This window comes from Centropristis striata, chromosome 4 (assembly GCF_030273125.1).
Source record: "Centropristis striata isolate RG_2023a ecotype Rhode Island chromosome 4, C.striata_1.0, whole genome shotgun sequence".
NCBI classification, from domain to species: domain Eukaryota; kingdom Metazoa; phylum Chordata; class Actinopteri; order Perciformes; family Serranidae; genus Centropristis; species Centropristis striata.
In genome coordinates, this window is record NC_081520.1 from 12,081,814 (window position 1) to 12,105,706 (window position 23,893).

The 23,893-nt window shown below is 42.2% G+C and overlaps 2 protein-coding genes across 4 annotated transcripts; both read right to left on the reverse strand.

Moving 5' to 3' along the window:
* Nucleotides 1-302: 302 nt before the first annotated feature.
* Nucleotides 303-3,353, reverse strand: LOC131969421 (odorant receptor 131-2-like). 2 transcript variants are annotated; one of them, XM_059330412.1, is made up of 2 exons: nucleotides 3,223-3,353; nucleotides 303-1,419 (listed from the first exon to the last, which is right to left on the reverse strand). In XM_059330412.1, the coding sequence occupies exon 2, from the start codon at nucleotides 1,403-1,405 to the stop codon at nucleotides 440-442; it is 966 nt and encodes a 321-aa protein (XP_059186395.1). In that variant the 5' UTR covers nucleotides 1,406-1,419; nucleotides 3,223-3,353; the 3' UTR covers nucleotides 303-439. The 2 variants fall into 2 exon arrangements, with proteins under 2 accessions (XP_059186395.1, XP_059186394.1); XM_059330411.1 differs by lacking the exon at nucleotides 3,223-3,353 and adding an exon at nucleotides 1,556-1,644.
* A 3,279-nt stretch (nucleotides 3,354-6,632) lies between these two features.
* LOC131970348 (odorant receptor 131-2-like) lies at nucleotides 6,633-20,300 on the reverse strand. 2 transcript variants are annotated; one of them, XM_059331722.1, is made up of 3 exons: nucleotides 20,281-20,300; nucleotides 20,062-20,149; nucleotides 6,633-8,738 (listed from the first exon to the last, which is right to left on the reverse strand). In XM_059331722.1, the coding sequence occupies exon 3, from the start codon at nucleotides 8,722-8,724 to the stop codon at nucleotides 7,759-7,761; it is 966 nt and encodes a 321-aa protein (XP_059187705.1). In that variant the 5' UTR covers nucleotides 8,725-8,738; nucleotides 20,062-20,149; nucleotides 20,281-20,300; the 3' UTR covers nucleotides 6,633-7,758. The 2 variants fall into 2 exon arrangements, with proteins under 2 accessions (XP_059187705.1, XP_059187706.1); XM_059331723.1 differs by lacking the exons at nucleotides 20,062-20,149; nucleotides 20,281-20,300 and adding an exon at nucleotides 8,875-8,982.
* Between the last annotated feature and the right edge of the window lie 3,593 nt (nucleotides 20,301-23,893).

Below are 23,893 nucleotides of genomic sequence, written 5' to 3' on the forward strand. Positions count from 1 at the left end.
TTTAAATATCAACACATGCCTGTAAATTGATGAAGAGCTTCCAAGCTTCTGTAACCAGATAGTGACAATAGCTTTTGCTTCAGGTCTGATGGTGCTGACTGAAAGTCCACAATAGAGAACAGAATATCTTCCTGCATCCACAATACACCACCAAAATTATCACACCTTTTCCACTTAGTTCAACAGCATAACACATTACTGACTGCAACAGGCAATAATAGTTATCATAATAATAATGCATTGAATTTATATAGCGCTTTTCTAGACACTCAAACAAAGATGAAAAATACTGCTATTTTGAATTACATTCAAGTCTTTTATTACCTGGATACTGTACTCAGTGCTTTGAATGCTTTTTAAGACCTACAGGAACCTGTTCAACATCACAAAAACACAAAACATTACGTTTAAGATCTCTGTCAAAACTATATTAGTCAGTTCAAGAAGCAAGCAAGTTGTCCTGCAGCTTGCCTCTCACACTGGGTTTGAGTTTGTTTGAGCAGCAGAGGAATTGTTTCCCAATGCAGGCCCTGAGACTCTGATCTCTAAAGCCGTAAATTAGCGGGCTGAGAAAACGGGGAATAACGATGAAACAGAAAAAAAAAAAAAAGGAGATGTGCTCAGGCAACCAGTTGGCATGCAGCACAATGAGAGTCACAATGATAGGGTTTGTGAAGGCCAACATGCATAGCAGCAGCTGTAAACCGTGGAGCAGCACAGTGTGCATGGCTTTGCTCACTGACACTTTATCTTGTCTCAGCTTCCTTGTTTCCAGTAAGATTCTCACGTATGTAAAGAGGATGACAACAGCCACAACTGCAAAGAAGAGAAAATCTATAGCAGCTCGGAACAATTCCTGGATTGGAGATGAGCTAACAAGGGAGACTCTGCAAAGCACAGGGGTAGAAATTATATTTAAAGCAGGATCACTTTTGCCGATGGAAAAAAGAATTAAAGGGGAGATACAGCTGATGAGCCACAGGGACAGAATAATGATCCAGATCCGATCTGATCGCCAGGCGGCAGGGCACTGCAGGGGGTAGAAGATGGCAACATAACGCTCCAGTGACATGGTGGCCAGGATTAAAGGTGTGTTCTGGAAGGTCGCAGTGGAAAAGAACAGCAGAGGAACACAATAGACAAGAGCAAATTTCAACCGTACCATGAAGCAGATGAAGAGCAGCACAGAGGACAAGAGATGGAGAGTGTCATTGATCAGCATGTTGGCAAACAGGATGTAACGTGTGCTGTCCAGGAACTGCCTGTGAGAGGCAAAGATGTGCAGCATGACAACAATGAGGCAGAGGAAGACACAGAAGAAGGGGATAACCACACTCAACTTGATGATCACAGACAGTCTTTTGTGGGAAGTTGCATTGCCTGGAAATTCAGTCATATTCTGCATTTTAAACACCACACCTGTAAAGGAAAAAAGTACATTCACAAAACATACACAGATATACAATGTCATCTTAATTATCCAACCTTTAAAACTGACTATTTACCCTGTGACTTAATACACATCCAATGTTCAGAATAAAAGAGTAATATTCACCTATGGATGTCCTCATCAGTCAGAAGAGAGTTGACCAAACTTTAGATTTCTATTCTTCTTATCAAAAAATGTTTCTTCAGTGAACAACATCTCTGGGATGTGTCCCCACTAACTGAAGTGCTTGGCCCAGTTTTCATCTGACTCAGGGCCCATTCCTCCAGAGATACATTATTTGCATGCTATCGTCATACAGTGTCATACTTATCATTAACTGATATTTAACCGTATGCCTCTCCGTGGGGTGTTAAAAAATAAAATATTGAACTCCTTGGCGATATCTTTACAGTCTAATCTCAGTTGATTTAGTTTTTCTGATATACAGGAAGTTTGTTTTTGTCCTTTCAAAATAAAAGTGTCCGTTATCAAAACAGGCGACTCTCACAGGGCTCCAGTTTACTGTACCAGTACTTCAGTGAACTGAATGGAGGAGGCAGTACGTTCTTTGAACATCTCACTGAGTGAGACACAGAGCGAATCAAGAATCTTGTTTAATGGTACTAGTACCTTCAGTACATGAACTGAATGGCGGAGGCAGTACGTTCTTTGAAAGTCTCACTGAGTGAGAGTGAGACAGAGAGCGAATCAGGAATCTTGTTCAACAGTATTAGTACCTTCAGTACATGAACTGAAACACTGACTGAGATGCGACACGGAGTGACAGCTCCTTTGAGAGGGCGAGAGGGAGCTCCAGGGCAGAAGGTGGTGGTTGTGCACCTCTTGCTGGTTGCCAACCGCTGGTAAAACACAAAGTAATAAAAATAAAAATAAAAAGACGATGAAGTCTGGAGTGAGGGGCAGACTTACGGTCCGGGAATAGAGACACACGAGACGGGAAGGGAGTTGAGAAAAGAACGAAACTTTTCAGGAAGGGATTCAGTACCTTTCGTTCTGCCAAGTAATTTGTTCTTTTAGAACGAATCGTTCAAGAACGAGACATCACTAGTACCAACAAGGAACCAACTCTTCAGCCTTTTCCTGCTTTTCCTCAAATCCCCCTGCATTCACGGACGTGGTAATGCACTGGACGTACACTAAGATAGCAACACGCCAAATGCTTAGCACAAGATTTTAACCTGTAATCAATGATTTGGTTTAATGTGTGTTAAGTATTATTCAGTCAGGAATACTCTTGTCATGGATTGTAAACATTTATTGCTAGACAGTTAATACAGTTGTATTTGGCGCTGTCATCCTCCTTCCTCCTGGCTGACGAACGACATGCTTATCGCCAGACACAAAGTAAGTAGAAACACAGAGCTATGTTTAGAACTCTCATTACCAACTATAGCTTGTGTATCTCAGGACAGCAGAGCGCAATTGTATTGTAAACAAAGCAATTCAGGTTTTATCCATAGACTGTATATAAATAATGGACGGAGTCACCGTGACGTCACCCATTGGTTTGTGGACTGCCTGTTGGAAGCCTCGAGTTCAGCGTTATACTCGTCGCCATCTTGCGTCGCCATCTTGTGTCCAATACGCGGAGCAGACCATAATTGGACTGTGGCGGAGCGCGAGGGATCTGACAACACTGACTACACGCCTCTCTACACCGGCAACCCGACTGAGAGAAGCCGCTGCTAATTCATGTTAGCATTAATTGGAGCATTAACTGGGATGTTAGTTTTGGCTAGCAAAAAAACTAAAACAAAATGTATTTTTCTTACCTCAGAAAACTGAGCAGCGACTCCTTGGAGTGTCTGTTAGTCCAACCAAACACTGAACAAGACATTTTTACTGAACAAAACGTTCAAATAAGTTCATTACGTTCATTAAGTGAAAATACAGGGTGAAAGGGTCAAAGTTATGAGACCAAATCGGTAAACGTACTCTTTTCTATCTATATAACGTTATATATAACTTTATTGACACGTTGCCTTGGATACGCATTGCTCTGCTTCTCTCCTGGTGACAGCTCGCCTTGTCAGTGACCTGTAGCCACGCCCAAAATCATACGATTCTTTATCTTCTATTTTCTTCTAAATGGGGGCATTATTAGAACTACTGACATCAAATTGTCTTGAAGATGATTTTTTACTAGCGATTGAGACCATAATGTTGTCCTGAAATTTTTTTCGGAGGCAATAAATCAAGTGAGAAGTTTTCAAATTTTGCACTGAAATTTTTTTGCAGCCAAACTTAGCACCCCCTACTGGAATTTTCGGTGAATTGCAGGCTTAATGCACTTCCTGGTTGGCCTCCATGCTCAGGCACGGAGATTGCCACCTGGTTTTAACATAGCAGAAGGTTTAAGGCAGCAGTGTTTAGCAGTAGAGTGATGCGATGCAGGAGGAATTAGAGGCAGAACAGTTTAAATGGGCCGCCTTGTTGTCTGATTGGTTGGGCTTGGAGCGGTTCTAGGCCAGCTTAAAGCAGAGTGGTTGTGACTACCGTATTCTGCCTGACCTAACACAGACCTCCATTTGTGGGGATATCTGTGTATGTTTGGTATTAGGCTTTGCCACACCACTTAAAGTAGAATATTAGTCTTGCCTTACACAGCAGAAAGGTCAGAAATGCATTAACCCTGCTTTACTAATGCATTCTAACCTGGAACAAGAGATTACACACAAATGCTTACTAAATTGGCTTCTAACACATACATACACCTCTGAAGAGGAATTCAAAGTTGGCACATGGTCTTTTGTTTCTGTCCTCCACACCTCAAATGTGATAAGGCAGGAGAAAGGTCTTCAATACAATTATTTATATAGCCCAGAATCACAAATCACAGATTTGCCTCAAAAGGCTTTACAGACATAATATGACACCCTCTGTCCTTTGACCCTCACATTGGCCAGGGAAAAAACTCCTCAAAAATATTTTTAACAGGTGGAAAAAGAAGAAACCTCAGGGAGAGCGCCAGAGCTGGGATCTCCCTTCTAGGACGGACAGACGTGCAATAGATGTCGTTGTACAGGACAGATCAACAGAGTAGCAAAGGGCAGATTGAGTGTGAGGGGGGAGAGGGATAGATAGAGCAAGAGTTCTGGTGAACCACCATTATTGGCCATTCGTGATGCTACTGTGATATGTGAACATATTTCCTAGTACCAAAGAAGTGCTGAATCATGCATTAAATAAAAGCAAATAAAGCATTAAAATGGATTAAACAGGGTGCAATTAATGAAGTGCTTTCATTTAACTAATTTTTATTGTTTTAATGTGGGTGAGTGGGGCAAATCATTTGCTCACTGGCAAAAAGTTGAATGCAATTTGTCTCAAAATTTTGAGTCAGTGCGGCACCTGCAGGTAAATGCTCTGTCCAACAGCCAAACTACCATTTTAAAGCTGCACAGTAAAGACATTGATTAAGTATTTGATTGACTTCAGTGGTAAATCAGTAAGACAGAGCAAATCTGTAAATGATTGCTTCATACTAAATACATACATACATACATACATACATACATACATACATACATACATACATACTGTGAGAATGACCACAATTACGGCTGGATAGTACAGCAAAGAATGATCCAAGGCAGGTTTGCGGTGGGTCACAGAGACAATTCTTTATTAAACCATGACAGCATAGAGTCCTCAGTACAAAAGCCCCCCAGGTTGTTAAAATGGCTCCTATTTATAGGGTGTTTATATTATATATTATATATTTATAGGGTGTCCCTATAGGGCTAATGACTGAGGGAGATTCCATCTACCGGGATCCACTGCCTAACAACATGCTGAACCCACCATTTTATTTCTACATTCACCCAAACCTCATCAATACTCTATATACACCCCATTTACATCTGCTAACAAAGAAAATACACACATCCAAATCATCTGCTAAAATACAACACAGACATCTCTTTCACCCCCACACCAATTTACACTTGGTTGCCCCCGGAACTATAAAAGCGGTGTCCGTTGCCTGGGGAAGCCTTTTTGCCTGCACACCTTAAAGACAAAGACTGGTGAGTACCCAACACACCTGGCTTATTCAATGCACACTTATTAAGCAACACAATCCACATTTTTAACTTGGCTCCTTGTTTAAGCAATTCATACATTTTAATAGGCACATTTAACCCCATGTCCCTCTGCTCTAGGTGAAACTGTGTGGCCCACACAGCACCAGCAAACCAAGACCTGACAAAGGACAACAAGTATGGTTAAAAGATATTCAATAAATATGATAAATATATCTATACCAATGTGCAAAACACTGTTAAAATGTATTGTGCAAATCTCCAATAAAGTGCTGTTGCTCCTCTTGAAGTGTCTGTGCAATTATTAAAGTGCATATGTAGTCACACTCAGTCTAAAGTACGTGGTGCCATGTGTGCAAGCCAGGTGACGATGTGCTCTTCGTCACACATACATGCATAGATATACATACAAACATACATAAATACATACAAACATACATACATGTTTATTCATCACATTCTATGAATTTAATACATACAAATATTTTAAGAATTACGTATGTTTAACTTAATATATTCATTATATAAATATTTTTAAATGTTTAAAAAAATAAATAAATAGGGGGATTAATACAAATATAAATAAATAATGAGGCACAGCAAAACAAATATCTACTTATGTCACATTTGATCCATCAATTAATTCCTATGATTATTAAGAAATATTATCCGTACATTTAATGGTATATTAATTCATTTCTTGTGTCTTTTACTTATTTGAATCTTAAAAGAATAACAAATAAGAGACAGCAAGGAATTTACAGGAAGCCACTTTAATATAATCCCCAAAACAATCTTTCATACTTTTCTCATCTCATTTTTTAAATTGACTCGGAGACAGGAATGCAGAATATCTCACAACAACGGGCGCAGTAATGTGCTGCCCACTGCTCCTAAGCATGGTGTGTTCACTGATGTGTCAAAAGGATGGGTTAAATGCAGAGGTTGAATTTCCCCATTGTGGGACTAATAAGGAAATATTGATCTTAATCTATGTTATGTGAACAGCAAATATGAAATAATTACAAAAAAATAAATTATATATATTTTGAATAACACATATTTACAGGTATTATTTGGATATTTGGGACTCCCATGGAAACAGTGGCTTGCAGGTTTATACTGTGTGTTCCTAATTATTCTGACATAAACATTGTCATCACCATGACATGGTGACCTGTAAACATCACACTAAATTGTGCGTGCAAAAAAACCTTTTAAAATATACAACATTTGCTATTAACAGTGGATTACACAAGGTCAGAAGCACTGACTGGCCTGAAACCCAGTCACACAGATGATCATAAATCATGCATTTTATTTTGCTTATTGAGGAAATTAAAGGTTGAATCTTAGAACAAGATGCCTTAAATTCACTTACACAACTGAGTAATCATTGTTAATTCTGAAAAACGGCCACTGCACAAAAATCGAATGATGTCATCTACAGATATCTCATCTCTTATTATGTGAACTGCAAATATTAAATAATTGAGTAATCATTATTGATGCTGCTGGCACAGAAACACGGTCACTGCTTGGTTTATGTTTAACAACTGTGGATCATGTCTCAAAAAACAGTGCCAATGTATCCACAGATCAGAGGGTCATGACTGCATTTTACAGAGCAGCAGAGGTTAGCAGAGGTTTAATCAATTCATCATTCAGTGAGATTAAATTTAGCTGTTCTCTTATTCACTAATGTTTCAAAAAAGCCTGTACATTTTTAGATTGACACACAGCAATTATTTCAATAAGGCTACTGCAGAAGTCACTAGATTAATTTTGAGACTTTTTAATGCCACATGAATGCAATTTAATACCTGTTTCATGACGAAATATTTCCAGGACTCTCCAGCATTTTACGAATTTAACCAATTAACAATTATTATTCAAGTTTTGTTATTTAAGTACAAATCTAAATATCAACACATCCCTGTAAATTGATGAAGAGCTTCCAAGCTCCTGTAACCAGCTAGTGACAATAGCTTTTGCTTCAGGTCTGATGGTGCTGACTGAAAGTCCACAATAGAGAACAGAATATCTTCCTGCATCCACAATAGACCACCAAAATTATCACACCTTTTCCACTTAGTTCAACAGCATAACACATTACTGACTGCAACAGGCAATACTAGTTATAATAATAATAATGCATTGAATTATATAGCACTTTTCTAGACACTTAAACAAAGGAACCTGTTCAACATCACAAAAACATGAAACATTACGTTTAAGATCTCTGTCAAAACTATATTAGTCAGTTCAAGAAGCAAGCAAGTTGTCCTGCAGCTTGCCTCTAACACTGGGTTTGACTTTGTTTGAGCCGCAGAGGAATTTTTTCCCAATGCAGGCCCTGAGACTCTGATCTCTAAAGCCGTAAATGAGCGGGCTGAGAAAGCGGGGAATAACGATGAAACAGAAAAAAAAAAAAAAGGAGATGTGCTCAGGCAACCAGTTGGCATGCAGCACAATGAGAGTCACAATGATGGGCTGTGTGAAGGCCAACATGCATAGCAGCAGCTGAAAACCGTGGAGCAGCACAGTGTGCATGGCTTTGCTCACAGACACTTTATCTTGTCTCAGCTTCCTTGTTTCCAGTAAGATTCTCACGTATGTAAAGAGGATGACAACAGCCACAACTGCAAAGAAGAAAATATCTATAGCAGCTCGGAACAATCCCTGGATTGGAGATGAGCTAACACGGGAAACTTTGCAAAACACAGGGGTAGAAAGGATATCTACGGCAGGATCACTTTTGCCGATGGAAAAAAGAATTAAAGGGGAGATACAGCTGATGAGCCACAGGGACAGAATAATGATCCAGATCCGATCTGATCGCCAGGCGGCCGGGCACTGCAGGGGGTAGAAGATGGCAACATAACGCTCCAGTGACATGGTGGCCAGGATTAAAGGTGTGTTCTGGAAGGTCGCAGTGGAAAAGAACAGCAGAGGAACACAGTAGACAAGAGCAAATTTCACTTGGCCCATGAAGAAGAGGAAGAGCAGCACAGAGGACAAGAGCTGGAGAGTGTCATTGATTAGCATGTTGGCAAACAGGATGTAACGTGTGCTGTCCAGGAACTGCCTGTGAGAGGCAAAGATGTGCAGCATGACAACAATGAGGCAGAGGAAGACGCAGAAGAAGGGGATAACCACACACACCTTGATGACCACAGACAGTCTATTGTGGGAAGTTCCATTGCCTGGAAATTCAGTCAGATTCTGCATTTTAAACACCACACCTGTAAAGGAAAAAAGTAAATTCACAAAACATACACAAATATACAATGTAATCTCAATTATCCAACCTTTAAAACTGACTATTTACCCTGTGACTTAATACACATCCAATGTTCAGAATAAAAGAGTAATATTCACCTATGGATGTCTTCGTCAGTCAGAAGAGAGTTGACCAAGCTTTAGATTTCTATTCTTCTTATCACAAAATGTTTCTTCAGTGAACAACATCTCTGGGATGTGTTCCCCCTAACTTAAGTGCTTGGCCAAATTTTCATCTGACTTAGGGCCCATTCCTCCAGAGATACATTATATGCATGGTATCGTCATTACTCTGGCACCTGAGCGCGTAGCGAGGCACACATCACCAGATAGCTAAACACTGTGACTTGGCTGATGTACCACAAAGTACTGAATGACGAAGGAGCATAAGTGAGTTCTCAACGTGCACTTGAACGTCCGTTTATTGCTGATACAGAGCTTGTCATGTGGTAGTTGTAGCAGTAACATCAACAGTGTGAAACTTGTTAGAGCGTAAAGCTTTTACAGCTTCTACCTCTCACCCGGGTTCTTTTTCCTAAACTTGGTTTACAAAACACTCAGGACAATTGAATAAAGTCAACCATTTATTGAAAGAATCATAGCCAAATGCAATGCTCAGCGCTGGACTCTGCCAAGTGACCCCAATGGCATCACAGGACAAAATGCTTACAAGCAACTCTGATTTTACATATAGCTTCTTGGATTTTGGCAAAATCCCGTACAATGGGTGGGCTCTTTAACGCAATTGGTCAATTTGGAAATGATATGCACTGGTTACCACCCATTAACCAAGCATCTGGGGATTGAACATCTCACTGATCAAACTTTATGTGTGTGTGTTGTTGTCTGCTGAAGCTCCACATCCTATCCTCTGCTCCCCCATGCATACCTTCCCTGAACTCTGACCTCTCCTAACCGTAAATGACCAGTCCTGTCAGTGTATGACCCAGTTCAGGTCAGAATTTTAAGTCTCAGGCAACCTGAGTATCCCAACTCCCACAATTTCCCTCTGTTGAAGTGATTTAATCACTTCACCCAAAAAATAGTGATGTGTTAAACCTGCCAGGGGCTAGGCAAACAGCAGGTCAATGTCTTGGCCTTCAGCAGCATGTGCCGCCTCCCCCCGGCACCTAATCATTAGTTATAAGTACTACTAGAATCTAGTTAATCGTCATTCAATTAATCATAAGCCAAAACAATAAAAATAATACTATCAAACCCCGGCACTAGCCGGCCATATAGATTAGAATACCTGAAATAAACAGTTTGTTTGGTCAGTATATACTTTTAAAAGGGACTACCTGTGAAGATAAATTTACGCTTTTTTATAATATTGTATCATAGTATACAATAAGCCGAAATAAGATAATCAATTGGATAGTATACCTCACAGGACAGCTATGTTGAATATATGATTAGTCTTATTAGAACATTTTTGTTATACCGTTCTCTAAGGGATATAGAAACTGGGCATTTAGAGAGTCTATGATAAAATTTTCCTCTCCTTTTCCTTCCAATTACCCACTAGTTACCTCTGCGTCTTAAAGGGGAACCCCCTCAATCATTTGGTAGTGACTGTTGATTATTATTTCTGTTCTTGTTTTCCTCACCAAAGAATATGCGCAACAATTATGATTGTGATAACCGTCAGGGTGATCAGGCCTGCTCGTGTATCACAACCAAGTCGTTTGAATGGCTTCTCATACCTCCTTTGAAGCATGTCCATCTTCACCCCACTCCTTCTCCTCTTCTTCTCCTCTCTGTGTTTACCCTCCTGCACTTTCTCCTGCTTTTCCTTTTCCCTTCATCCCCTCTGCTAACCTTCTCTTAGTTCATCCTATTTCTCTCATACCCTCTGTGCATCCAATCTCTCTCTTCTAGTCCTGTCTTTCTGCTTACTTGTCTTCCCTACTTCCCAATCCTTCTCCATATTCTCTATTTCTTTCCAGTGCCTCTCTTTCTGCTCTCTCTCCTGTTGCTCCTTCTGTTTTTCCTTTTTTCTTTTTCTTTTGCAAATCTTACATAGATTTTTATTGTTTTTTTCTTCTCTTACTTCATCTTGTCAACACATACTAATACCTTCTTTTTTCTCAGACTTTTCCTTTAGTCCTCAGTTACAATATGCACAGTGAAAAATTATCATTATACACACACTGCCCTTATTGTCTGAAGTGGTCACCCGAGGGAGCCTAGGGCCCAACCTCGCAGCCGGGGGAAACAAGAGGAACTAGTGATTTTGGAAGTTTTCGTCAAGCTTCTACCCTTTCAGGCGGACGAAACTTAGCTAGTCTTTCTCCCAAAATCTCCTCTGTTTTCCCTTTTACAACAGACTCAGGTGCAGTGTCACCACCCACAAATCCCCACAGAACTGTGTTCTGAAGAGCCCCGTGCAATGGACCCGTGAGTCCTGGAGCTTTCACCTTAGAGCACAGGAACCTCCCCACAGTCAATATGAAAAACAAAAAATCTGTCCCTGCGTCCTATTGCCTTTTCATATCCTTTTTCCTTTTTCCTGGGCCCTGACAGTACCAGCTGTCTTCCTTTATCCTTTTAAGTGCGGAACCGACCCATTCCAAATGGGATTTTGACAGTCCCTAACTGCCTTCGCTGAATAACGACGGTTAAAAAACCACTTGTTCCAAACAAGATTTTTTCCCTAACTTAACTATGAATATATATATATGTATTCTTACACTATCTAACAGAACCGCACTTACCTGTTCCGAACAGGTTTTCTAAATTTAAGGCTCCTTCCACTTTTACGGGAAGTCCTGATGTGTTCCAAATTCCTATGTTTCGGACGCTCATTCACTTGCCCTATATGTACATATGTGATTTTAACATTACATGTGGCTATATTCAATCACAATGTCCCATCAATAACAACTTAACAATAACAATAATACTCACAATTTAGAATCTTTTTTCCTCCAGACCAGAGGTCCCCGCCCAACACGACAGATAGACCAAAGTCTGGCAGAAATTAAAAAAGGTTTTCTGTTTACCTTATTTGTGGAGATCCTTGTCGTTTGGGGGAGAGTCCCTCTGGTCTGTCAGGAAAAGGAGAAAAAATATGGAAAAAATCCTCAACCAAGAAGAATCCGGGTCACGGCACCAAAATTGTTAGAGCGTAAAGCTTTTACAGCTTCTACCTCTCACCCGGGTTCTTTTTCCTAAACTTGGTTTACAAAACACTCAGGACAATTGAATAAAGTCAACCATTTATTGAAAGAATCATAGCCAAATGCAATGCTCAGCGCTGGACTCTGCCAAGTGACCCCAATGGCATCACAGGACAAAATGCTTACAAGCAACTCTGATTTTACATATAGCTTCTTGGATTTTGGCAAAATCCCGTACAATGGGTGGGCTCTTTAACGCAATTGGTCAATTTGGAAATGATATGCACTGGTTACCACCTATTAACCAAGCATCTGGGGATTGAACATCTCACTGATCAAACTTTATGTGCGTGTGTTGTTGTCTGCTGAAGCTCCACATCCTATCCTCTGCTCCCCCATGCATACCTTCCCTGAACTCTGACCTCTCCTAACCGTAAATGACCAGTCCTGTCAGTGTATGACCCAGTTCAGGTCAGAATTTTAAGTCTTAGGCAACCTGAGTATCCCAACTCCCACAAACTGAAAACAAACAAATACAAAATGACTATGAAATCCGCAAATAAAATATGAAATACAATTAAATGTGAGCAGAGATTATTTCCATAAACATAAACGAACTAATATACTCACAAACAAAGCTTCTCCAAGGCTTACACAGGCGGATGGAGTCAGATGAAAACAGGGACCTAAACATGCTGTTTCCTACATTCCTCTAACTGGACAAAATGGCCAACTGCCTCGGCCCATGTGACCACTACCAATGAGACTCTCCGAAACAGGCTGCATTTTACTTAAGCCCTGTAGGAGGTGCTGTAACCTTTAAAACATGAATACAGGTAACATAACACTCCCCGCCTGGTATTGAACACATACCACTATTAAAGACTAAACACTTGCAACTTAAGAAGTCTACAAAGTCTTTAGGGGGACATGAGCACCACCACCTCGGTGATGGGGCGGAGGAAAGTCTTGGAAGTCCCTCCTCTGGCGACCTTATGCTCCGCTTGCAGGAAAGGTTTTCATGACCAATGCCAGGGGCCACTGGTCTCTCTTCCCCTGACTATCACGAAGTAGCACTAGATCTCCTTCTTCGACGTTGGGATGGCCCTTCTGCCACTTGCAACGACTCTGAAGTGTAGAAAGGTACTCGCGCCTCCACCTCTCTCAAAAGGTGTTGGCCAAGGGCTAGACTCTTTTCCATTGCTGGCGGTGTAGATCTGCATCAGCGAAGCCTCCTGGAGGAGGGTGAGGACTGCAAACCTTCTGGGTAAGGATCATGGCTGGAGTAAGGAGTGAGGGAGCATTCGAATCCGTTGAGATGGTTGTCAGAGGTCTGGCATTAATTATGGCGGACACCTCTGCCATGACCATAGATAACACCTCGTGAGTCAGATTAGAAGGTCGAATCTGGGTCAGCATAGCATCCAGAATCCTCCTGGAAACCCCAATCATCCTCTCCCATACACCACCCATGTGAGAGGAATGGACTGGATTAAACATCCACGTACAGCCTTCTTCACTGATGAACCTAGAGACGCTGGGCTCCTTGCCTTCTTGCAGGAGCAGTTTCAGTTCTTTGCAGGCTCCCTTGAAGTTCGTGCCACAGTCAGACTGGATCAGCTTCACGGGACCCCGAATGGCAAAGAATCGACGAAGAGCGTTTAAAAAGCTCTATGTATCCATAGCCTTGATGACCTCTATGTGAACAGCACGCACACTGAGGCAGGTGAAGGCCCATCTTTTGCTGTTGGCAGCGCCCGCACGGGTCCGCCGAGTAGAAATACTCCAAGGGCCAAATACATCAATGCCTACGTTGGAGAAGGGCGGCTCTGTGCTTAGCCAATCTGAAGGAAGGTCAGCCATCTTTTGCTTGGCTGCCTTACCTCGGAGCTTATTACACGTCACACACTTGTGCAAATATCTTGTGATGCATCTCTTGACTCCAATCATCCAAATACCATCTGATCGTATAGCTCCCTCTGTGAAGACCCGGCCTTGGTGCTTGACTCTCTCATGGTAGTAATTGATGAGTAGAGTGCCGACGTGGCTGCGACCAGGGATGATGAGAGGATGTTTCTCATGTGCCGTGAGACTCGAGTGATGAAGCCGGCCTCCAATTCTCAAGAGTCCGTTACCATCGAGGATAGGATCCAACTTCCTCAACGGACTGTTGTTCGGAATGTCTTTCCCTTGCTTTAGACAAGACATCTCAGTTTGATATGCTTTGTTTTGGACACATCCAATGATGACCTGTTTGGCTTTCGACAGATTGTCTAGTGTGTGGATCTTTGAACACTGATGCCAGCCTTCACATTCTGTATTCTCCTTTGTAGTCCTGGCTCTGATGGTTACAGCAATGTGGATCAGAGTGGCTGTGGCTCTGATGAGAGACCGCCAGCTTGAGAACCTCTCAAACCGCTTAGAGCCCAGGTTTGCATTGGTGCATGATGTGAGGTGAGACCGAACTTCTACATCAGAGTCTGGGTCAACAAGGTCATAAGCTGTCTCCACTGTCTGAGTCTCTACTTTTGTTGGTTGCAGTAGGAACTTGGGTCCAGTGAGCCAGCTGGTATTCGTGAGCAGTGCTGCAGTTATTGACCTTGTTGCTACATCTGCTGGTTTCTGGTTGGTTGGTACGTAGTGCCACTGTTCAGGGCTCAAGAACTTCCTGATATGTTCTACTCTGTTACTCACATATACATAGAACCTGCGGGTGACATTGTGGACGTAACTAAGAACAACTTTGCTGTCCGTGTAAAACCTCATGTCATCAAACTTGGCATCCAATTCTCTGGAGACCAGTTCTGCAATCTCAACTGCAAGGACAGCATCTCCTAGCTCAAGCCGAGGGACTGTAAGGGCTGACATAGGAGCCAACTTGGCCTTCCCCATGACGAATCCTACGTGGTACATGTCCCTGTCATCCAACACCTTTAGGTAGGCTACTGCAGCGATGGCTTTTACAGATGCATCTGAAAAGATGTGCAGCTCCATACGCTGGGCGTTAGAAACAGATGTACTCGTGTAGCAACGAGGAGTCTCAAAGTGTTCAAGATCTTGTAGTGAATCTCTCCATGTAATCCACTCTGCCTCTTTTCCGGCTGGGAGGGGCTCGTCCCAGTCAGTGATATCATGGGTGAGTTCTCTCAGCAGTAACTTTCCTTGTATGGAGATAGGTGCCACTATACCAAGTGGATCGAACCAGCTGTTCACAGTAGCAAGCACACCTCTGTGTGTGAAGGGCTTTTTGGTGCTGGCATTGCGGAAGGTGAATGTATCATTGTTCAGGTTCCAGTTCAATCCTCGACTGCGCTGCACTGGAGGAGGGTCAATATCCAGGTCGAGGTCCTTCAAATCCTTGGCGTATTCAGAGGATGGAAATGCCTGCATGACTGCTGGACAGTTGGATGCAATCTTGTGGAGGCGTAAGTTGGACATACCTAGCATACCTCGTGCTGCCTTCAGTAAGCTGATGGCTTCAGTTTCGGAGGGTAGAGCTGCAAGACCATCATCCACATAGAAGTTTCTATGTACAAATTCCTTTGCTGCATGGCCAAACTCTTCTTCACCGTGCAGAGCAGCTTGTCTCAGGCCGAAGGTTGCTACCACTGGAGAGGGGCTGTTGCCAAATACATGGACCCTCATCCAGTACTCGACAACATCACTCGTAAAGTCATTGTTCTTGAACCAGAAGAATCTGAGGAAGTTCCTGTGGTCTTCCCTCACAATGAAACTATGGAACATTTGCTCTATGTCTGCAGTGACAGCAATCTGTTCACGTCGAAAGCGCATAAGAACTCCCAGCAAACCGTTGTTCAGGTCTGGTCCAGTCAGCAATACATCATTGAGAGACAGTCCAAGGTGTTTGGCGCTGGAGTCAAACACGATTCGGATTTGACCTGGCTTGCGGGGGTGGTACACTCCGAATATGGGAAGATACCAGCACTCGTCTCCCTCTGCCAACGGTGGCGCCAGCTCTGCATGATCTTGATCGAAGATTCGCTGCATGAAGGCGACAAAGTGTTGCTTCATCTCGGCCTTTCTATTCAGAGTACGACAAAGACAGTTAAATCGATTCAGAGCTTGTTCCCTGTTGTTAGGTAGATGTGATCTTGATGCACGGAAGGGGAGTGGGGCTACCCAGCTGTTTTCTTTGTTAATAAACATCTCCTTATCCATTAGCTCGATGAACAGCTTGTCCTCGACAGAAGGAGCAACCTTATTGTCATCCACTGTACGTTGGAAAATCTTACTTCCCAGGGAGTCGTCTTCTGGAACACGAGTCAACTGTGAGCTTCGCACGTCATGGCAACTGCGAGACTTTTGACTGTTCACAGTGAACTTCTCCTTTAGAGTCAGGTGGTTCAAACAAGGTGTGAAGTGAGAGTGGTGTTCATTCTCAAGAACGTGTGTATGAAACACGTTTGCATCCTTGTGTTTGTGAGCTGCGCCTAGACAGGCTTCGCCAATAATGACCCAGCCAAGGTCCAACTGTTGGGCATATGGTGCATTGTTAGGCCCATTGCGCTTGTCTCTCACCTTGTGGACCTGTAGAACATCATGCCCAAGGAGAAGTAAGATCTGCGCCTCTGGATCAAGTGGAGGAATGTACTGAACAATGGACTTGAGGTGAGTGTGATACTTTGCCACTTCAGGTGTTGGTATCTCTGTCCTGTCTCCGGGGATATAGTTGCACTCTATAAGAGTCGAGAGATCTATGCTGAGACTTCCATCCAGAAGTTGTGCAATGAAGCTTGTAGCTCTCCTCCCAGACATCTCAGTGAGGCCAGCACATGTCTGGAGTGTGTATAGAGCATCTGTGCCCTCAAGGCCGAAGAGGTCGAAGAACTGTGTGATCGGTTACTCTGATCGTCAAGAATAGCCTAGAGTTTCACTGACTTTTCCGGTTGTCCTCTAGGATGTACTCTGATGAGGCAGATTTTAGAACAGGAGCGTGGGCCATTGTTCTCTCCACAGACTTCTGTACACTTAGAATTCACTGTAGGTGATGATTCACCCTCTTCCTCCCCGCCGTTCTATGACTCAGGGGTTCTGCTGCTCCATGGAGCTGGTCCAGGGTGAAGAGCTGCTATACTTGTCACTTTTGCACTCTTTACACTGAACTGCGACTTTACAGTCTTTGGCGAAATGTTTGTTTGAAGAACAACATCTAAAACATATGCCTGCTTCTTTGAGAAAAGCCTTGCGCTCTTCCATGGTTTTGGTTCTAAAACCTCTACAATGTTTAAGGGGGCGAGGCTTTTTGTGGATGGGACATTGCCCACTGACCTAGGCCTAGCAGTGGGAATCTCTGTAGTGTCTGAGTCAGACGTAGAAGAGACCTCTGTCCTGTGCGTGGAGACGAAATTTCTGGGACTATACATCCTCTTTACTGCGTTGTCCGGCTTTGTCGTCGTAGCAGCGAAAGAGGACAGAGAGAAGCTTGGGTCATTGCGGATGTAGGCCTCTCTGCTGATGAAGTCAGCAAAGTAGGCGAATGGTGGAAAATGTGCATTGTAGTGTGTTTTGTAATTACTCCCATGAGACATCCATTTTTTAGCAATGTCACCAAACCCTGTACGGTCAGCACAGGAAACCTTAGGAGCTTGGGGTTTGTGGAAAGTGGATGGGGATGGCTGATGTGACCTCATGGAGTCAAAACCGTGAGGTTTAGCATCGGGATCTGGCTTCATTCCCATGGTGGTAGAAATATGCTGTCTATTTTCGTCGAGGATAGAGGATAGAGGAGGCATATCGGAGGAGGCACAAGCGAGGATACACGAGAGAATCCTATGCGGAAGTCTTTTAGCGGTGGCCCCGCCCCCTGACTCGTTGAATAGACGCAGCAGCTGATCGGACTGATGTTATACATCGCAACATCGCTGTAGTTTGATACCGGAGTGAAGACAGATCACAGATTAAACTAAAGTGTGTCACCACAAGTTTTATATTTTATTTATATGATTCACCATGTAATTAAAATCTGTTTTATTGTGACTCTGAACAACAAAAACACCACAAACATATTTCTACATTTATAATAAATTAAGAGAAACATCGCTCTAGAAGTTATTTTCCTTTTTCCTTTTTCTCCTTTTCGTGATCTGTTTTTTCCACCGTACAGATTTATTATGGATATTATTAAAGTAAAAAAAAAAAAAAAACAGTAGAGAGTCTGAGAGTCTGTCTGTCAGCAAGAAACACTTTTACATCGTTTGTCATTTTCATCAGTACCACGCGAGGCTGATCATTACTGAGTGACATAATTTACATTTTACCTTCATCATCTAACCTAATAAAATATTGGCCGGTGTTCAGCGGACACAATCATGTTCTGGTATTTATCACCAGGATCGTCTACTACGACGGCGTATTAGGGCAATATACGAAATAAATAAATAAATAAATAAATAGGAACCCAGGGGAGAGGGACCCAGCCACCATGGCATGATTAAAAACAGATAACATGAGGTGATGTTACGACATCACCACATTTCATTCCTTTCTACCTGCGGGATGTCTCTTCTTCTCCATCACTCGCTCTGTTTAAGGTGTTTTATCAGAGTGATCCGACTGACGCTCCTCCTCCTCGCGTTCACACGGAGCGCTGTCTCTCTTTCAGACCTCCTCTGCTTCTTGTTGACAGTTACAGTGTAACGTTCGTCTAAACTTTTTTCACAGCAGCAGGTTTATTGTTCCCAGCCTTCATTCCTCACAGTCATCCTCATGTGATGCGTCTTTACGCTGCCATGGAGCCGGGTTTATGGAATCTTTATTCATCTTTTTGAAGTGTGTGTGTGTGTGTGTGTGTGTGTATGTGTGTGGCACCGGACGGACCCAGTGAGGCATGGACCAGTATTACCCCCCTCCCCCGGGTCCGTATTTTTTTTTCATACTTGGCCCTAATAGTTGTCCTAATACAGCAGCAAATAATAATTAATAAATTATATAAAGACATTCCCGTGCCCCTGAGCTGGACACAGTTCACAGTATAAATACACAATGGAGGTCGTTATTCATGTGCAGGTGTTTGTTAAACAGAGAAAACACTTATTATTATTATTATTATTATTATTATTATTATTATCATCAGTGCATGTCTCCAGCTGTTAAAGCGACTGACAGCTGATCCAGCTGTGATCCGCTGCCGCCGTCATTAGAAACGGACGTCGCTTCACGTGACACTCCGGAGGGAAGGACGTCCCATTTGTCTTAAATCGTTTCTCCTCTCCTCGCTTCCCTCACTTGCGTCTCTCCATGCATCCCCGGTGGGCGGGACTAAGACGCAAGTGAACGGCGCAAGTGAGGGACGCATAGATGCGAAATAAGGGCTTTGGCACGCAGCCATGCTGTTTCCTACATTCCTCTAACTGGACAAAATGGCCGACTGCCTCGGCCCATGTGACCACTACCAATGAGACTCTCCGAAACAGGCTGCATTTTACTTAAGCCCTGTAGGACGTGCTAACCTTTAAAACATGAATACAGGTAACATAACAGTCATCAGAGCCGGCCCAAGCCTCCATGGGGCCCTAAGCAGAATTCGATTTTGGGGCCCTCTATTTCTGCCAATAATATTGGTTGTTGATCATTAACACACCTACTATAAACTCATTGCGGCTCTGGCAGTGTTGTTTACATTATTCTTTTTCCAGCCTGATATGTCTTTGAAAATTTATGGGTTGGCCCAGTTAATAACATAAATAATACCAATGCAATAATAATACAAATAATACCAATGAAAGAATGATGTCCAGGGTGTCACATATGGTTTTTATTCTCAAAATGTAGCATATTCAACTAGAAGAGCGAGCTAGGGTTGATTTACACAATGTTCCAAATGGTAAAACATTATATCAAAAAACTATATTATATATATTTTAGTAAAAGTGTCATATGGTTTATTATTTTTGGCTTCAAAAAACTGCAACAGCATTGTGTGAAAATAAATTGTAGTGCAAGAACAACAATAAAGTGCAACAACAGATAAAATCACTTAGAAATGTCTATATATCTATATATATAATATAACACCTTTACTTCATGAATAAGTCAACCACCTCCGCTTGACTTTTGCCCCATTGACTAACTATCTATGGATATAGTGGCATGCCTTTTGGGGAATGAAATAGTTCTCGTTAATAGGCTGAGGCCCTCTGATCACCTGCTCAGTCCTGTCTGAATCACTCAGACACTCAGCTGGGTCAACGTGAGCTGATGATGATCCATGGTACCAAGGGGACGTTGTGGTGCTGAGGAAGTGACCAAAGAAAGACAATGACAAACAATATGGACATTAATTACAGTTTTGGACATAATTATTAATCTCAGAAAGTTCTGCAGTACAATGAACAGTTATAAAGGGTGTTTACTGTTAACTTACCAGGTAGATCAGTTGTGGTTGCAGACACAGAGGGGACAGTGGACACAGAGGATGGGGGACAGACTGAGCTCTGTAGATGATGGAGATGGACCTAAGATGAAATACATATTTACATATAGGCCTACACACATATTAATGAGATATTTGACAAAATTAATTTCCCTCTAGGTGCAATTCTGATACGTATAAATTAAATGTATAGTGTATGGTGACAGTCTTTCCCTCACCTGATGCTTTCCCACAGTGGAGCCTGAGGATGTGGACTGACACTGGGCTGATCCTCCAAAGTTTAACAACTCCTGGGGAAGTTTCACATATCTTATGAGTTGATGTGATAACGAATATGTTTATTTTACTCATAAAAATAACCTTGCTCTGCAGCAAACAATTTGTGCAAACAACAAATCTCAAACTATAACTAGTAGCCCGATGCAAAAACATATTTCTAGCACCGCACTTGCTAGCAAACATTTTAATTAATGATTGCTATCAAACATATATAAATATATAGGACCAACCCCGAGAATCAACGCAAAGTTAAGCTCAGTAGTAATCAAGTCAAATACAAACATGTTAGCATGACTAGTATGTATTTAACCGGCCAGTTAAAAGACACATTTCTCTCGTTTTTAACAAGCTAATTTGCTATTAACGGCTACACAAATCTCTTTGATAGACAATCCATTACCAAGCCATGAAAACATACCTTTATCTTGGTGTTTTTTCTCCTCCTCCTCTTTCTTCCTCTTTCTTTTCTCTGCCACTGAAGGATATGTCCTGTTTGCGACAATATTTTGCCGCAGTCGCTTAGTTCGCTTATGCCTTGGGCCGGCTCTGACAGTCATACAGTGTAATATTTCTCATTAACTAATATTTAACCATATGCCTCTCCGGGGGGCGTTAAAACATAAAATATTGAACTCCTTGGCGATATCTTTACAGTCTAATCTGAGTTGATTTAGTTTTTCCGATATACAGGAAGTCTGTTTTTGTCCTTTCAAAATAAAAGTGTCCGTTATCAAAACAGGCGACTCTCACAGGGCTCCAGTTCACTGTACCAGTACTTCAGTGAACTGAATTGCGGAGGCAATACGTTCTTTGAACGTCTCACTGAGTGAGACACAGAGCGAATCAAGAATCTTGTTTAATGGTACTAGTACCTTCAGTACATGAACTGAATGGCGGAGACAGTACATTCTTTGAACTTCTCACTGAGTGAGAGTGAGACAGAGCGAATCAGGAATCGTGGTAATGCACTGGACGTACATTAAGATAGCAACACGCCAAATGCTTAGCACAAGATTTTAACCTGTAATCAATGATTTGGTTTAATGTGTGTTAAGTATTATTCAGTCAGGAATACTCTTGTCATGGATTTTAACCATTTATTGCTAGATGGTTAATACAGTTGTATTTGGCGCTGTCATCCTCCTTCCTCCTGGCTGACGAACGACATGCTTATCGCCAGACACAAAGTAAGTAGAAACACAGAGCTAAGTTTAGAACTCTCATTACCAACTATAGCTTGTGTATCTCGGGACAGCAGAGCGCAATTGTATTGTAAACAAAGCAATTCAGGTTTTATCCATAGACTGTATATAAATAATGGACGGAGTCACCGTGACGTCACCCATTGGTTTGTGGACTGCCCGTTGGAAGCCTCGAGTTCAGCGTTATACTCGTCGCCATCTTGTGTCGCCATCTTGTGTCCAATACGCGGAGCAGACCATAATTGGACTGTGGTGGAGCGCGAGGGATCTGACGATACTGACTACACGCCTCTCTACACCGGCAACCCGACTGAGAGAAGCCGCTGCTAATTCATGTTAGCATTAATTGAAGCATTAACTGGGATGTTAGTTTTGGCTAGCAAGAAAACTAAAACAAAATGTATTTTTCTTACCTCAGAAAACTGAGCAGCGACTCCTTGGAGTGTCTGTTAGTCCAACCAAACACTGAACAAGACATTTTTACTGAACAAAACGCTCAAATAAGTTTATTACGTTCATTAAGTGAAAATACAGGGTGAAAGGGTCAAAGTTATGAGACCAAATCGGTAAACGTCCTCTTTTCTATCTATATAACGTTATATATAACTTTATTGACATGTTGCCTTGGATACGCATTGCTCTGCTTCTCTCCTGGTGATGGCTCGCCTTGTCAGTGACCTGTAGCCACGCCCCAAATCATACAATTCTTTATCTTCTATTTTTTTCTAAATGGGGGCATTATTAGAACTATTGACATCAAATTGTCTTGAAGATGATTTTTTACTAGCGATTGAGACCATAATGTTATCCTGAAATTTTTTTCGGAGGTAATAAATCAAGTGAGAAGTTTTCAAATTTTTGCATTGAAATGAATGGGCAGATTTTTTTGCAGCCAAACTTAGCACCCCCTACTGGAATTTTCGGTGAATTGCAGGCTTAATGCACTTCCTGGTTGGCCTCCATGCTCAGGCACGGAGATTGCCACCTGGTTTTAACATAGCAGAAGCTTTAAGGCAGCAGTGTTTAGCAGTAGAGTGATGTGATGCAGGAGGAATTAGAGGCAGAACAGTTTAAATGGGCCGCCTTGTTGTCTGATTGGTTGGGCTTGGAGCGGTTCTCGGCCAGCTTAAAGCAGAGTGGTTGTGACTACCGTATTCCGCCTGACCTAACGCAGACCTCCATTTGTGGGGATATCTGTGTATGTTTGGTATTAGGCTTTGCCACACCACTTTAAGTAGAATATTAGTCTTGCCTTACACAGCAGAAAGGTCAGAAATGCATTAACCCTGCTTTACTAATGCATTCTAACCTGGTACAAGAGATTACACACAAATGCTTACTAAATTGGCTTCTAACACATACATACACCTCTGAAGAGGAATTCAAAGTTGGCAGATGGTCTTTTGTTTCTGTCCTCCACACCTCAAATGTGATAAGGCAGGAGAAAGGTCTTCAATACAATTATTTATATAACCCAGAATCACAAATCACAGATTTGCCTCAAAAGGCTTTACAGACATAATATGACACCCTCTGTCCTTTGACCCTCACATTGGCCAGGGAAAAAACTCCTCAAAAATATTTTTAACAGGTGGAAAAAGAAGAAACCTCAGGGAGAGCGCCGAGCTGGGCTCTCCCTTCTAGGACGGACAGACGTGCAATAGATGTCGTTGTACAGGACAGATCAACAGAGTAGCAAACATAGACTGTATATAAATAATGGACGTAGTCACCGTGACGTCACCCATTGGTTTGTGGACTGCCCGTTGGAAGCCTCGAGTTCAGCGTTACACTCGTCGCCATCTTGCGTCGCCATCATGTTTCCGATACGCGGAGCAGACCATAATTGGACTGTGGCGGAGCGCGAGGGATCTGACGACACTGACTACACGCATCTCTACACCGGCAACCCGACTGAGAGAAGCCGCTGCTAATTCATGTTAGCATTAACTGGAGCATTAACTGGGATGTTAGTTTTGGCTAGCAAAAAAACTAAAACAAAATGTATCTTTCTTACCTCAGAAAACTGAGCAGCGACTCCTTGGAGTGTCTGTTAGTCCAACCAAACGCTGAACAAGACATTTTACTGAACAAAACGCTCAAATAAACTGTCATTAAGTGAA